Source organism: Cyrtonyx montezumae, unplaced genomic scaffold (assembly GCF_038088225.1).
Source record: "Cyrtonyx montezumae isolate F1298 unplaced genomic scaffold, pur_monq_1.0 scaffold_18, whole genome shotgun sequence".
In the NCBI taxonomy this organism is placed as follows: Eukaryota; Metazoa; Chordata; class Aves; order Galliformes; family Odontophoridae; genus Cyrtonyx; species Cyrtonyx montezumae.
Genome location: NW_027071914.1, coordinates 16,606,570 through 16,619,368, shown reverse-complemented (window position 1 = coordinate 16,619,368; position 12,799 = coordinate 16,606,570). Strand labels below are relative to the sequence as shown.

At 60.3% G+C, this 12,799-nt stretch overlaps 1 protein-coding gene across 3 annotated transcripts in view; it reads right to left on the bottom strand.

Annotated features, from left to right (window-relative positions):
- Positions 1 to 11,103, bottom strand: part of ARHGAP26 (Rho GTPase activating protein 26) — a 90,709-nt gene extending 79,606 nt beyond the window's left edge. For all 3 annotated transcript variants that reach the window (XM_065734926.1, XM_065734928.1, XM_065734927.1), the window contains exon 1: positions 10,891 to 11,103. In XM_065734926.1, coding sequence (XP_065590998.1) covers positions 10,891 to 11,044 — 154 coding nt within the window. In that variant the 5' untranslated portion in view covers positions 11,045 to 11,103. The remainder of the gene's footprint in view (positions 1 to 10,890) is intronic.
- Between the last annotated feature and the right edge of the window lie 1,696 nt (positions 11,104 to 12,799).

Genomic DNA, 12,799 nt, shown 5'->3' with positions numbered 1-12,799 from the left:
CCCATCCGGCTACAGCAACCACAGAACCACGAAGGTTGGGAAAGACCTCAGATCCAGAAGCCCAACCCCAGCACAGCACCCACAGACCACGTCCCCCAGTGCCACATCCCCACAGCTCAGGAGCAGTTCATCCCCGCTCCCAGTGCAGCCTGTGCTGACCACTCTCAGAGGAATAAACTGTTCCTAGTATCCAACCTGACATTTTTCCTAACAAGCAACACCCACGTGCAGCCTGTCGCTTGGTTTCACAGTGCTCACTGACAGCTACAAAGACCGGGAACCACCCGTTACTCCCTTGCTGACATGTTTCCACCAGAGTCAAAAAAGAAAGCTGCATCTGTTTTCCAATCTATCTGCCAATTCCCACTGAACAATCACGGGGCACAAGTCCCGTGCCGACACAAGTCCCCCTCCAAAAGCCATGGGTTCAGATACTGCAGGTACCACACCAGCTCACCCCCCTGCACGAAGCCCCCCCGCAGCCCCCAGCACGCACAGCCCTTCCCCCTGCCCAGGGCCGTGCTCAGGACCACATGAGCAGAGCAGCCTCAGGAGAGCCCACGAGGGATGTCTTGGAACATCTCAGCAGCAATCGTCCTGGCACAGAGACCAAACACACCCACGGAAAACAATCCCACTTCAAAGCTGGACCCGGTCCCCACTGCATCCGGGACCCCAACGCAGGAGCCCTACGTGGCAGAGCACTGTGGGTTCACAGCTCCGTGCTCACAGCAGTGCGGCCACGGCCCCGGGGCCCACGCCGGGCTGGGACCCCACACAGCTGTCATCGCAATTAGCCATGACTCATTTAATAAACAACCCGTCCGCCGGGCGGCTGCGGTTAATCAGTGATTTAGCATGGGACTCCAGCTGCTGGCAGGTCCTGCCTTCGGCTCACCGCTGACCGAAATTAAAAACCACAGGGAGAAGAGGGGTCAGCCTGCTCGGGAAGGGAAGGTGCGTGTGCCACGGGCAGAGCCCCGCGGGTACCAGCAGTGCTGCCCTGAGCCAAGGGAGTGCAGCCAAGCCCCTCACAGCCGCTGCCAGGAGAAGCAGCACCGTGCTAGGAGCTCACAAGCATCCTCTCGGTGACAGCTTTCTGCATTTCACTTCCTTTAACAAAAGAAACCAACAAAACAGAGCACCCTCCCACGGAAGACCTGGCAGCAGACAGCGGGGTGAACTTGGAACGACAACCGCTGCACGCACAGGCAGCGCAGAGACCAGGCTTCAATTCACACCCACTGCTATCGGCTGTAGTGCAAGTTATCCAAGCACACAACGTCCCCAAAGCACCACTGCCACCGTCCCCTGCTGCCCCTCCTGTGAGCACAGCTGAAGGCGGATGCAGCAGCCGAGCCCCGGCCCACACCACGAGCCACACGTGAGCAGAAACCCTTCCCCAGGAGAACTGCCACCCAGCTGAGACCTCACAACCCTGCGCTGCCCTTTCTGCTCCTCCATCCACCAGGGAAACCCCTGGAAGTCCCCCCCACAGTGCCACAGGGAAGGAAAACCCCAAACTGAGTGCCCAATGCAGCTGTGTCTGCTGAAGGGGCAGAGGGGCCAGCACCCACCTTGGTGAATGTGAGCACAACCAGCCAGGCGTTCTGCCCACGGCAGCACAGATTTCAGCCCGAGCACTGCTCCCAGCACGCTGCACTGCTCTCCAGCCCATCACCGCATGCCTCGCTTCACACGCTCAGAGCGGATTCATACGGCAAAATGTTTGCCAGGGGGACAGAGAATCCACTGTGGGATGAATGGGACTATTGACCGGGCTCAAATAGCAGATCAGATTTGAGTAACACACTGAAGACATGAATTATTCTCATGGTATTTTAAGAGATAAAAGCTCTGCGCTTGACAAAGCACGAAGTCAGACGCTGTAGGCCTGCAGGGTGGCACAGCAAGAACCACTGCCCCATCCCCAGCAACGCAGCACCTGCCCACATCATCCCTCACCACATCACCGATGGCACCGCCAGCTTGGGGAGCACTGCCAGCCCTGGGGGTGTGCGCCGTGCTCTCCGAGATGAACAGCACTGGAGATGTGAGAAGCGCAGCCAGGAGGAGAGCGGCCACCTGGAAACACGGCCAGGAAGACGGAGGAGCTTTTGGAGTGCTGGGGACCGCAGCCTCAGCACAGGCAGCCCCTGCTTGCGGAGGACAAGGTGAGGCCAGGCCTGGGATGCTGCTGTACAAAACTCATCTAGAACAGACCCAGAGAGAGAAGAGTGCACAGAACGTCAGAGCCGTCGAGTCACCAACTCCATGCCCTACTTTTTGTGCACAGAAACCCAGCGAACACCGGGCCCCAGCCCCCACGGTGGGACAGCAGGGGCCGGAGCTGGGTTTAGCAGCCCCAGGAGAGGTCACCTACATCCACCCTCACTGACCTACATTAACAGCAGGGAGAACTGCAAATCGCACGGCACGCGGGGACAGCATTAACACGGCGCAGGGCAGCACCGTGCCCCACACGTACGGGTGACCTGAACAAAGCACGCCGCCACCAACGAAACCCAAAGAGCTGCAGTGCCCGCGGCCCCCAGGCACTGCACGGAGCTCGGCCTCAGGAGCCCGAGAGCGGCTCTGCTCACACGTACGTGAGGCACCGCTTCCTTCCATTCACGTTGGACTTGCTGCTCTCCCATTCCCATCTGAGCTGAGGAAACGGATCATTGATAAGAACCTTCTTCCTCCTGCCCCGTGCGTCTGCCTGCTTCCTGAATTCCAACCATCCCCACCACCCGTGCGCTGCCGAGCTCGCCGGCCTCCAAGCGCAGCGCTCGCTGCAGCTCGCATCCTTCCTGCTCAGCTCTTCTCACCATCTCCCCGTGCACATCCCATTACAGCAAACCCACAGCAGCACCTCTGCTGACAGATCTCAGCTCCTCTGCCGAGGAGCAGCAGGGTGCACGGCCAGCCCTGCAGGGACCCCAGCACACCAGGGACTGCAGACACACGAGATCACTCCAGGGCCTCCATTTAACCCTCGCTTAGAAATCCTCAGCAATCACACTGCTAAAACGGACCTTAGTGCTGGCTTTGTGCCTCGCCGGGGACCTGTCTGGAAGCCACCCCCAGTGCTGGGACACCCCCTGGTAGAAGGTGGGTGGGCGGGGGGAGGGCCCCACAGCCCTGCTTCATGGCACCATCCCACTGCTCCCACCACACACACCCAGACTGGGATCCCAATGCCACCTGAAACACGGGGACCCATAGGGTGCCCCCAGCTCCTCGTGCCCGCCCAGTGAACACAGTGGGAGAAAAAAAAAAACAGAACAAATCTCTCTGCTTCCTCTCCCAGCTACCATGTCTGGCACTTCTCCCCACGTTTATTTTTGTTCACATCCTGGTGGTGTTTTATGGCAGCCCTCCCCCCCAGCCCCTTCCTAACCTGTAATCTCACCAGTAAGTGCTGGCATCTGGCAGCAGGCGTGCTGCGGGGCTGGGCCCGGGCACACGTTGGAGCAGATGAAGGGATCAGAACGAACCCGCTGAGCAGGAGGGATATGGCAGAAAGCAAACCTGCTGACAGCTCAAGTGCCTGGAGAACCCAGGGAAGCGGCAACGAAATGGGAAAGCACTGCCCCAGTGGGTGCTTCCAGAGGCAACTACACACTGAGCGCTGCCAGAAATGCTGGGGCACATCACTAACGGGTCCAGAGCAGCGACAGGGCTGGGAAAAGGCATCTGAGAACAGCACTGCTGCACGGAGAGCAACACGGCAAGCAGGGAGTCAGCTCTCACGTCATTCCTGCCTGCTATTTGCGAGCCTGGAGCCATGAAACACATTCCAGGCTCCTGCGGAGCAGCGAGGATCCGAGAGTCGCATCCCCCTGCCTGCGGACACGGTGACCCCAAGCCCTCCCCATCCACATCCCCACGCTGTGCTGTGAGCACACCCAGCTCTGCCACTGTTCATTCCTCCCCTGAGCCCCTCCTGTTTCTCTCTTCTAAAAACCTGGAAGAATAACTTACAAAAACAGCGCAGGTTACTTGACCCTCATTGATGCAATAATTCATTGACTGGAGCCTGGAATCACATTTCATTAAAATAAAATGCTCTGTCTGAGACAGTTAATCAATTCACAGGACACTAATCCCGAAGAAATTTGCTCCTGACCACGTTAATAACCATTAGGAGCACAGACAGCTGAGCAGGGCGGACCAAGCACGGCACAGGAGGCATCTCTGCTCCCAGGGACAGCCCCTCGTCACAGCCCCCGACCAGACACCATGTGCAGGAGCAGATTGCCCCAGGCAGCAGCCACGCATTTGGATTAGTTCGTTATTAAATCTAATTTGTTAATAGCAGGCCCGGCAGGAAGCCTGCTTGACTTCTCAGGAGGCAGGTGCCGAAGCATCGGGGTGCCTTTAGAGCAAGGGGTCGGAGCAACAGAGCTGCCCCCAATCCCAGCTCAGGCAGCCAGCAGCAGGGAGCTCTCACTGCTGGGGCGGGGGCTGCGTCCCAGCAGAGTGTGGGGTCAGCAGCCCCACAGCGGCCTCCCCTTCCTCCCAGGGAGCTCACGGAAATCCTTTCGCCTCCGGTGCTTCTTCACCAAAGAGCAGGAACAAAACCCCACCGTGTGCTCACGGAAACGTCCCTGACGAGTGAGTCAACTGTTCCTGCTCCACAGAAAAAAAAACCTAACAAAACGCAGAGTACCATCAGAGCCTGCAGCAAAATGGGCAGCCCAGGACATGGCTCCAGGACACGGCTCCAGGACAGGAGCCCAGGTCCCACGGCACAGAGGTGAGCAGGACACACGGTGACACAGCCACCGGCACAGCAGCTCCGTGCTGGGGAGGCAGCACACAGCACAGTGCTGTGGCACACCACCTGCAGCCAGCCCAAGCACAAACCAGAGCCCTTCAGCCCCAAATGCTGCAGGCACCGGGAAGAGCCACGCTGTGCCCACGGCTGCTGCACGCACGGGGCGATGCCAGCGCCGTCCCAGAGGGACAGCAGGGTGACAGCACGCAGCAGCTCTGCTGTGCAATGTGTGATTTTTTCTACAGCATCACTAAGCAACCGGTATCCGATGAGGGCACCGTTCCGGACAGACAGCAGTTCCACTACAGAAAGGCAGCAAAGGGAAACCATTATTACTTTGTAGTACTGAAAACACACACCCAGCTCACCCCACGGTCACCTGCTTCACACGCCCCCCCCTTGAGGCCCCGCAGTGGGGTTGGAGCTGCCAGCAGGGATCGATCCCACACACAGCACAGCAGCCCCACACCAGCAGCTGTGTGGCTGTGCCACTGGTGGCAGCAGTGCCTGCAGCCGCCCCGCCACGGTGAGCACGCGGAGCCCTGCAAGCAGCACCGAAGCTCCCACCCCTGGAAAAAAGTTTGTATTTCCCAGCAGTTTTACCAGCTATTTATCGCCTGCCTGTAGATAAACAGTGTGCATCCTTTCAAAAGAGATTCCTCTCCGCTGCAGCCCGGAACAAAGGAAGCATTTTTGTCTTTAGGACAAACACGGAGCTGCCAGGGCAGCTCGGCACGTCCCCACCGCCAGCAGATCCGCAGCAGACAGGGACGGCGTGGCCACCAAACAACGGCTGAGGCCACCACCGCCTCCTCGGGAGCTCCTGCTGCAAGAAAACACCGCCCCTCGGGCACAACGAAACGCGAGGAGATGAAAATTAGCAAAGCAACCACAGCAAAGGGCGTGCGTGTGAGCTGAGCCAGCCCTGCCATGTGCCCAACCGGCAGCGAGCACAGAGGGAGCGGCATCTGTGCCCTTCCTGAGCTCTGCCGTGCCGCAGCACATGTGCACCACAGCTCTGCCACCATCCCATGCACAGGAACCATATGGTTCGGGGGCTTGTGTGCTTTGCATAAACCCCGGTGAGAAATGAGCTTGGCATTAACGCAGACAGCAGCATCCCAGAGCTGCAGTCCCTGCCCTGCAGAGCCCACGCGCAGCGCTGCGAGGAGCACTGACCAGCTCACAGGAAACACTCCGCTCCTGTGTGTGCCCTGGGACCATCGGGGCTGCAAAGACACACAGAGTCTGCTGCGGGCACCACGCAGGGCCACAGAGCTACGGCACAGAGCAATTAACGCAGACAGGTAGAAGTGCCTTCACAGGGGGACAACGGTGCCAGGAGAACGGGGAAAAACAGGCAGAGCAGCCACGCTGCCAGCTCCTCACACGCTCGGAGGGAAGGGGGGATGATGATTCACGCGGAGCAGCAGTGAGGCGAACGAGCTGTGCGGAGCTCAGAACAAACTCCCCCCGCTTTCTCTCCACTCCCCACCCACAGTGGGTCACGCTAAATCTATTCATCACGCTGCGCACGGAACCAGCTCGTTTGGTTGTGCTTCAAACCAACACATCAAGGAGGAAAAAAATAAAAGAGAAGCAGAAATGTAAGCAGTGATGAATACCTGGCACGGCACGGCCTCCTGCGGGGCAAGCTGCTGGCAACACCAAAGGGAAGCAGGAGGGCTGCCCCAAGGGCTGGGAAGGAGAAGCACAGCTCAGGCCCTGGCACTCTGTCTCTGCTGCACCTCGAGGGCTGTACTGAGGGTCCGCTGCTGGCTCGGGATGGGATGGGCAGCACTGCGGTGTGGTGTGAACCAGAAACGGGGCTGGCAGGGCAGCAGCTCTGCACTGAGCCCAGCCTGGGGCTGGGGAGGGGCACCCCAGGAATTCAGGCTGCCCGTGCAGGAGCAGAGGGGCACACGGTCACCTTCACGCCGCTCCGCTCACCCCTGTGCTGCAGCCTGGCAGCACGTCCCCAGCCAGGGGACAAGCCCTGATGGCAGCAGGTGACAGGCTGCCCCAGGAGCTGGCATCACACCAGCCTTATCTCACCACACCGGGCAATGTGGCACAGGGAAGAGCTGCGTGCCAGAGCCCCAGCACCGCCATGGAAACAGCATTTCCTTGCACGTATTTACACGTCAGTAGCAGCTGCCGCCCCCAGCCCAGCCCACCTCCCCTGGCACGCAGGTAGTGCCGTGCTCGGAGCTGTGGGAGCACAAACCAACTGCAGCACTGCATCCACAGCCCTGCAGAACTGCCTCTGAGCACAGGGCATGCCGTGCTGAGGGCACCTGGTGCTGCAGGAATGACCACACGTCACACCCCATGCCCTCCTCCAGGATCCAGCCACGTGCAGCTTGCGTTTTCCTCCCCAAAATACAATGAGCTCCTCCCTGAGCAGGGACAGCAGCTCACCCCCCCCACATCACCACACCGCTGCATCGTGATGCACGGGTTCAGAGCTCCACATGAGCACAAGCTGTGCCAGTGAGCTGCGTCCTTGTGCGATTTAAAAACGGAGTTCACAAATTCAATCTCTGCAGTCTGTCCAGTCCCTGCTGCAAAGCCCGAGCGAAGCACTACCTCTGGGACAGCACAGAGTGCCACTGCATGGCAGGACCAGGGCACAGGGAGGACCGGGGTCCCTGCAGGGGACACTGCTCCTGGACCACGACATGTGGGTGAGCTAACACAGCACCTGGCAGGAGGAAAGCTGTGTCTGAGTGCTCCTTCTCAGCATCAGTCAGCGGCTGCGGCCTTTCTGCTGCCCGAGTGCTTTTTGGAAAGTGGCTGTGACACACAGCCGGTGCCCAGCCCTGCAGAGCTGACAGCAGCTCCTCCAAAACTCACAGCAGAGACCTCAGCAGCAGCGAGCACCTCCGGGGCAGGGGGGAGGAAGAGGAGGAGCCTTCAAGTTGTGCTGAAAGTGAAGTAAAGTATTATTAGTTGTACTACAGCTCACTTGAATAAAATTCAAGACAAGCTGCTAGGTATGCAGCTACACAGGTCATGCAAAGGAGGCAAAGGCGCTCCGGCCCTGAGCTGCCACCACCACAGGCTGCTGCCACAGAGCACTCCCACAGCTCTGAGAGAGGATGGGGAGGTGGAAAATCCACCCTGACACGGCTGAGCCCCGAGGCTGGGGCTGGCTGCAAAGCTGCACCTTCGCTGCAGGAATGAAGCAGAAAAATCAGAAGCAACTCGTCTGGGAAAAAAAAAAAACACCAAAGTCCCACATTTCCCAGCTCAGTTTGGTGCAGGATGCCCTCCCAGCCACGAGTGGGGTGCTCTGATGTTGGCAGTCCACGCAGGGAGATGGAACAGCACTCATCTTCTGCCTCCCACGGGGCTGCTGAAGGCTGAGGAGCTGGACCTGATGCACGGCTCTCCACGTGTGCCTGTGTCATCAATAAAGAGAACACAACCCGCTGGGGATGCCCTGCTGCTCAGAGCATCACCTGGGGCTGACACACAGGACATCCCCCAGGCTGCAGAAGTACAAACCCCAGCAGAGCAGGAATCCGTGGCACTGCCAGAGAAAGATCCAGATAAGGCAGTCAGACTTCAGAAGCACGAGATAACACCACCTGCTGCAATTACAGCACTAAAATAGGAACTGGGTGAATAATGAAGCTGGAGCACCAGAAGGACTCGTAGGATAAAAGCAGCCACGCAGCACAGAGCTTTCATGCTAAGCTCCAGTCCCACTGGGAACACTGGGCAGGACAGAGCCAGGTTCTCCCCAGCTGAGGGGGCCAAGCAGGGCCCGGGGTACCCCATGTGCCCACACCTGGGCTGGCAGTGCTGCACCCCCAGCAGAGCTGCCAGGGCACAGCCGGCCCTGACCCAACCCAACCCCAGCACCAACCCCGTGGGGGTTCATCTTCAGTTTCCAGAAGCACAGTGCTCCTTTTGCTTCAAAGCCAAGTCCACAAGAGGTGAAGCTGTCCCTGGTCATGAATGCATCCCCAGCCATTACTGCTTCCACCTGCAAAACTAAGGGCCCATGCTGGAAGGGGCAGGGCTGAAGCCATCCCTCTCAGCCTCCCCTGCCCCCAGCCCTGAGGTTGGCACAGCTTCCTCACAAGGGGCAAAGGGAAGAAACCCATCAGAGCAGGGGTTTGGGTCTGCTCACCCCACGTTCAGCACAGGGCCTTCTGCTCAGGCAGTGCCCTCACCCAGGTAAATGCCTCCTGCGTGACTTGGAGCTGGGTTCACAAAACACGTTTCCTTATTCCCGGAATAAGCCCTGTTTATATCAGATGGGGATTAATTGCTCGGTTTAAACAATGGCAGAAAGTTTCGCTTTTGCTTCCACTTTAGCAGCTGCAGGCACAGCTCAGCAGCCACGCAGCACACTGCACAGCACCGAGCACCCAACAGAGGCTCCTGGCTGCTGCAAATCAGAACCACAGCCATGCAGCTCTGGATGACACTGCACACAACAGATGGGCAAAGCTCTTCCTGAAATTGAGAGGGGAAATCACGTTTTGCTTGTTGTGCTGCGTGGCAGCAGTGGAGGAGTGCCAGGTGCACACACTCAGGGATGAGCACGGGGCACAAGCTTTGCACCAAACTCACATGTGGTAAGAAAACAGAACCGGGCAGAAGCAGAGAGCAGCACGAGAAAGGGCACCACGGAGCCACGCACAGCCCAGCCAGGACCTGGGGGCACAGAGCCCTGCAGCAGGGCCAGCCCTGCTCCCCCTGTCCTGGCCTACACTCCACGAGGACAGAGCTGGCACCTCCATCCCACCACCAAGCACTCATGTCTGCACAGCCGGGCAGGACCAGCCAGCTGCCTTCAAATTACTGCCTGCGAGAGGGAGGAGCAGACAGAAGGAGGCAGCTGGGCACAGGGCTGCCACCCCCACCCACAGCCCCACTGTGCCGGGAGGGGACAGCCCCTGTCGGCATGGGACAGGCACACAGCTCCCGGCATGGAGAACAGGAGGACAAGTTCGGTGCACAGTGCTCTGAGTGCATTACTCACGTCTCACTTCAGGTCTCTGCGTCTGCAAAACTTTCTGAATAATTGATGGCTGGTGCACGAGGGACGTGCTGCACTGAAAACCAGGTCACCACCGTGCTGGCACACAAAAGGGAGACAATGGCAGCGGGGCAGATCCTCCCCGAGAAGAGCAGAGTTTATCTGTGCTCACACAGACACGCACACGCCCAGAGGCGCTCGGACATCACAGGGCACTTCGCAAGAGCAGTCCTAAAAGCAAACCTCATTTCAGCCTTTGAGGTTGTCACTGACGGTACTGAAGTCACAAAACCCTGCACATCAGCACCACCTCTGCCCTCACGCAGAGCACGGCACGGCAACCACAACGCAGCTCTGCAAAACCCACGGGAAGGCAGCGGGGCCGACGCTGCACCCACAGCCGGAGCAGGGGCTGCCCCCAGAGCCCACCTCGAGACAAAGAGGATGTGAAACGTTCAACAGAAAACGCAAGAGGAAGGAAAACACGAGCGTACGTTGCCAAGACTTCAAGCAATTTCGGTTCCGTGCCGCCGCCCCGAGCTGGGGGCCCCGGGTACGCACCCACGTCCCACACCCCGCGGGGACGGAGGTGGGAGCAGCACCGGGCGGCAGTGCCGGCGCTGGAGCATCCCGTGCTGCCGCAGCACTGTGCCACGCACCCCTACCCAGCGCAGCGGGACCACCTCCAGACTCGGACAACCACGGAGCACCGCAGCCGCCCCGCAGTACCCCCGGACCCGCAGCCTCGTTGGGTCCCACGCGTTCATTTATCCCTAAAACGCGTCTGCAGCGCAGAACACCGCCGCTCGTTCCGGATCGACGCGAACGCCGCATCCCAACCCCGCATCCCATCCCCGCAAACCACGCGCGTCCCGGCGGCAAATGGGTCCCGGACCGCCGCCGGGGAACGACCCGATGACCTCCGCGTCCCAGCGCGGGTGCGGGGCCGGGGATGGCGGGGTCGCCGCGACACGGTGCGGGAACGGCGTGGGAGCGCGGGACTGCCCCGCAACAGCAGCGGACGGCGCGGGGCCGCGTGGGATGCGGGAGCCGGGGCGGCGCGGGGGAGGCGGGAGAGGCCCGGCCCGGCCGCCCCCAGCCCCGCACTTACTCTTGAGGGCGGCGATGAGCGACTTCCCGTCCTTGATGAGCTCCTTGATGAACTTGTTGGTCTTCTCCAGCTCGGCCTCGTGCGAGCGGAGCCGCTCCCGGAACTGCGGGCTGTCCAGGCAGCACTCGCTGAACTCCAGCGCCGGGAGCCCCATGCTGCGCTCCGCCGCACCGCGACCCAAACAACAACAGAATTCCCCTCCCAGGGAACCGCCGCCGCGGGGCGCGCCCCAGAGCGGGCCGGGCCGGGCCGGGCCGAGCCGTGCGGGAGCGCCGAGGGCGCCGCTGCCGCCGCTCTGGGGCCGCCGCCCGGGCACGGCTCCCGCCGGGCGCGGCGCCGCCTCCCCCGCTCGCTGCCGGCCCGCGCCGCCGCGCCGCGCCCCCGCCAGGCCACGCCCCCGCCGCGCTCGTAGCCAATGGGGGACCCCGCGGCGCCGCGCCACGCCGCCCGCGTCTCGGCGCGCCCCTGCGGCCGTGGCCCCGCCCCCTCCGCCCGCAGAGCCAATGAGGGGCGGCGTGGAGCGCGGCGCGGGTGGTCTCGCGGGGTTGCGCGCGGTCCACGTGTGTCACTCCGTGTGCGCCCGCGGCCGCGTTAATTGGAGCCGTCCTGTGGCGGGGGCGCGACCCAGGCCTCTGCAGCCTCGTCCTCACAGCGTGGTGTGTCCTGCCGGGGGGACGCGGGGGGCTCGCGGGCGCCCCTGCACCCCAAGCTCCTAGGGTGAATCTCGGGCACGGGGCGCCTCCCTCTGCCCGCAGGTTGGGGGTCGGCAGCCGAGAGGCAGCGACTGCCCCTCCGCAGCGATGGGGACGCGCGCGGTGTGGGCCCCGGAGGTGTGAGAACGCGCATTCTGATGGCAGTGCCACCACCGCAGTGCCCGCTCCTGCGCGTCGGGAGCGCGATCTTCTCAGCCGCCGCAGCCGGGCTGGGGCTGAGTCACCGCCTCCCGGCGCAGTCTGCAGGCACAGCTTTTTGCATGCGGTCTCCTAATTGCAGAAGGGATGTAATACTAATTACATGCTTATCTTGCTGGCAGGATATAAGGTTTAATTAGCTGTCATTTATGCCATATGCCCTGTAAAAGCAATAGATGTTATTATTTGGATTATGCTCCTTTTTTTTTTCTACGTTGTACAAACCACAGCAGTGCATATTTTGGATTTCTCCTTCCACATCCCCATTGTTCCTAGGAATAAAGTGTTCCAGCACTCACAGCTGATGCAGAAGAACCTGTACCTGGATTTATAGGACACTGCCTTAGAGGATCAGAATATCTGGGGCTGGAAACTAAATCTCTTTTGCCACCGTTCCAGAGCCATAGAAGGCAATGATGCTCAGACTGTCATTTTGTGGACAGGACAGATTTGAAGCGTTGCAAAGCTCTGTCACATGAAATATCACACACACCAGAGCACTCGAACAGGGGCCCCGTGCAGGCAGTGATTAATGCATCGGATTGTGCTGCGCTCCCTTTTTCCTGCTTACGCTGCGTTCATCGGCGTATTCGAGCTCTGCATGCAGGAGCAGAGCAGGGCAGCACGCAGGGGGAAGTGGCCATGGATGTGTCCCAGCCAACTTTCACTCGGATTGTGCATCCAAACTGTAAAAGGACACCACCAAAGGAAAAACAATAAAACTTCCACATCCTCCTGCCTGCGGGTAAGGGCTTGTGTCCCTCCTCATATTTGCTTGCTTCAACTTTTATTTTCTTTAAGCATCTTGGCTGCTTTACACTGAAGCAGGTCAGTCGGTTGGGCACGTGGGACTGGCTGGGCTGCCACTGAGACCCAGGGACATCCCTGGTTGGTCCCCACCACCCGTCACCTGCAGCATCTGCTCGGTGCCAGCACGCACCAATCCACAGAACTGTGCCCTGTGCTCTGGCCACATTCTGCCGTGGTCCCTGGCTCTC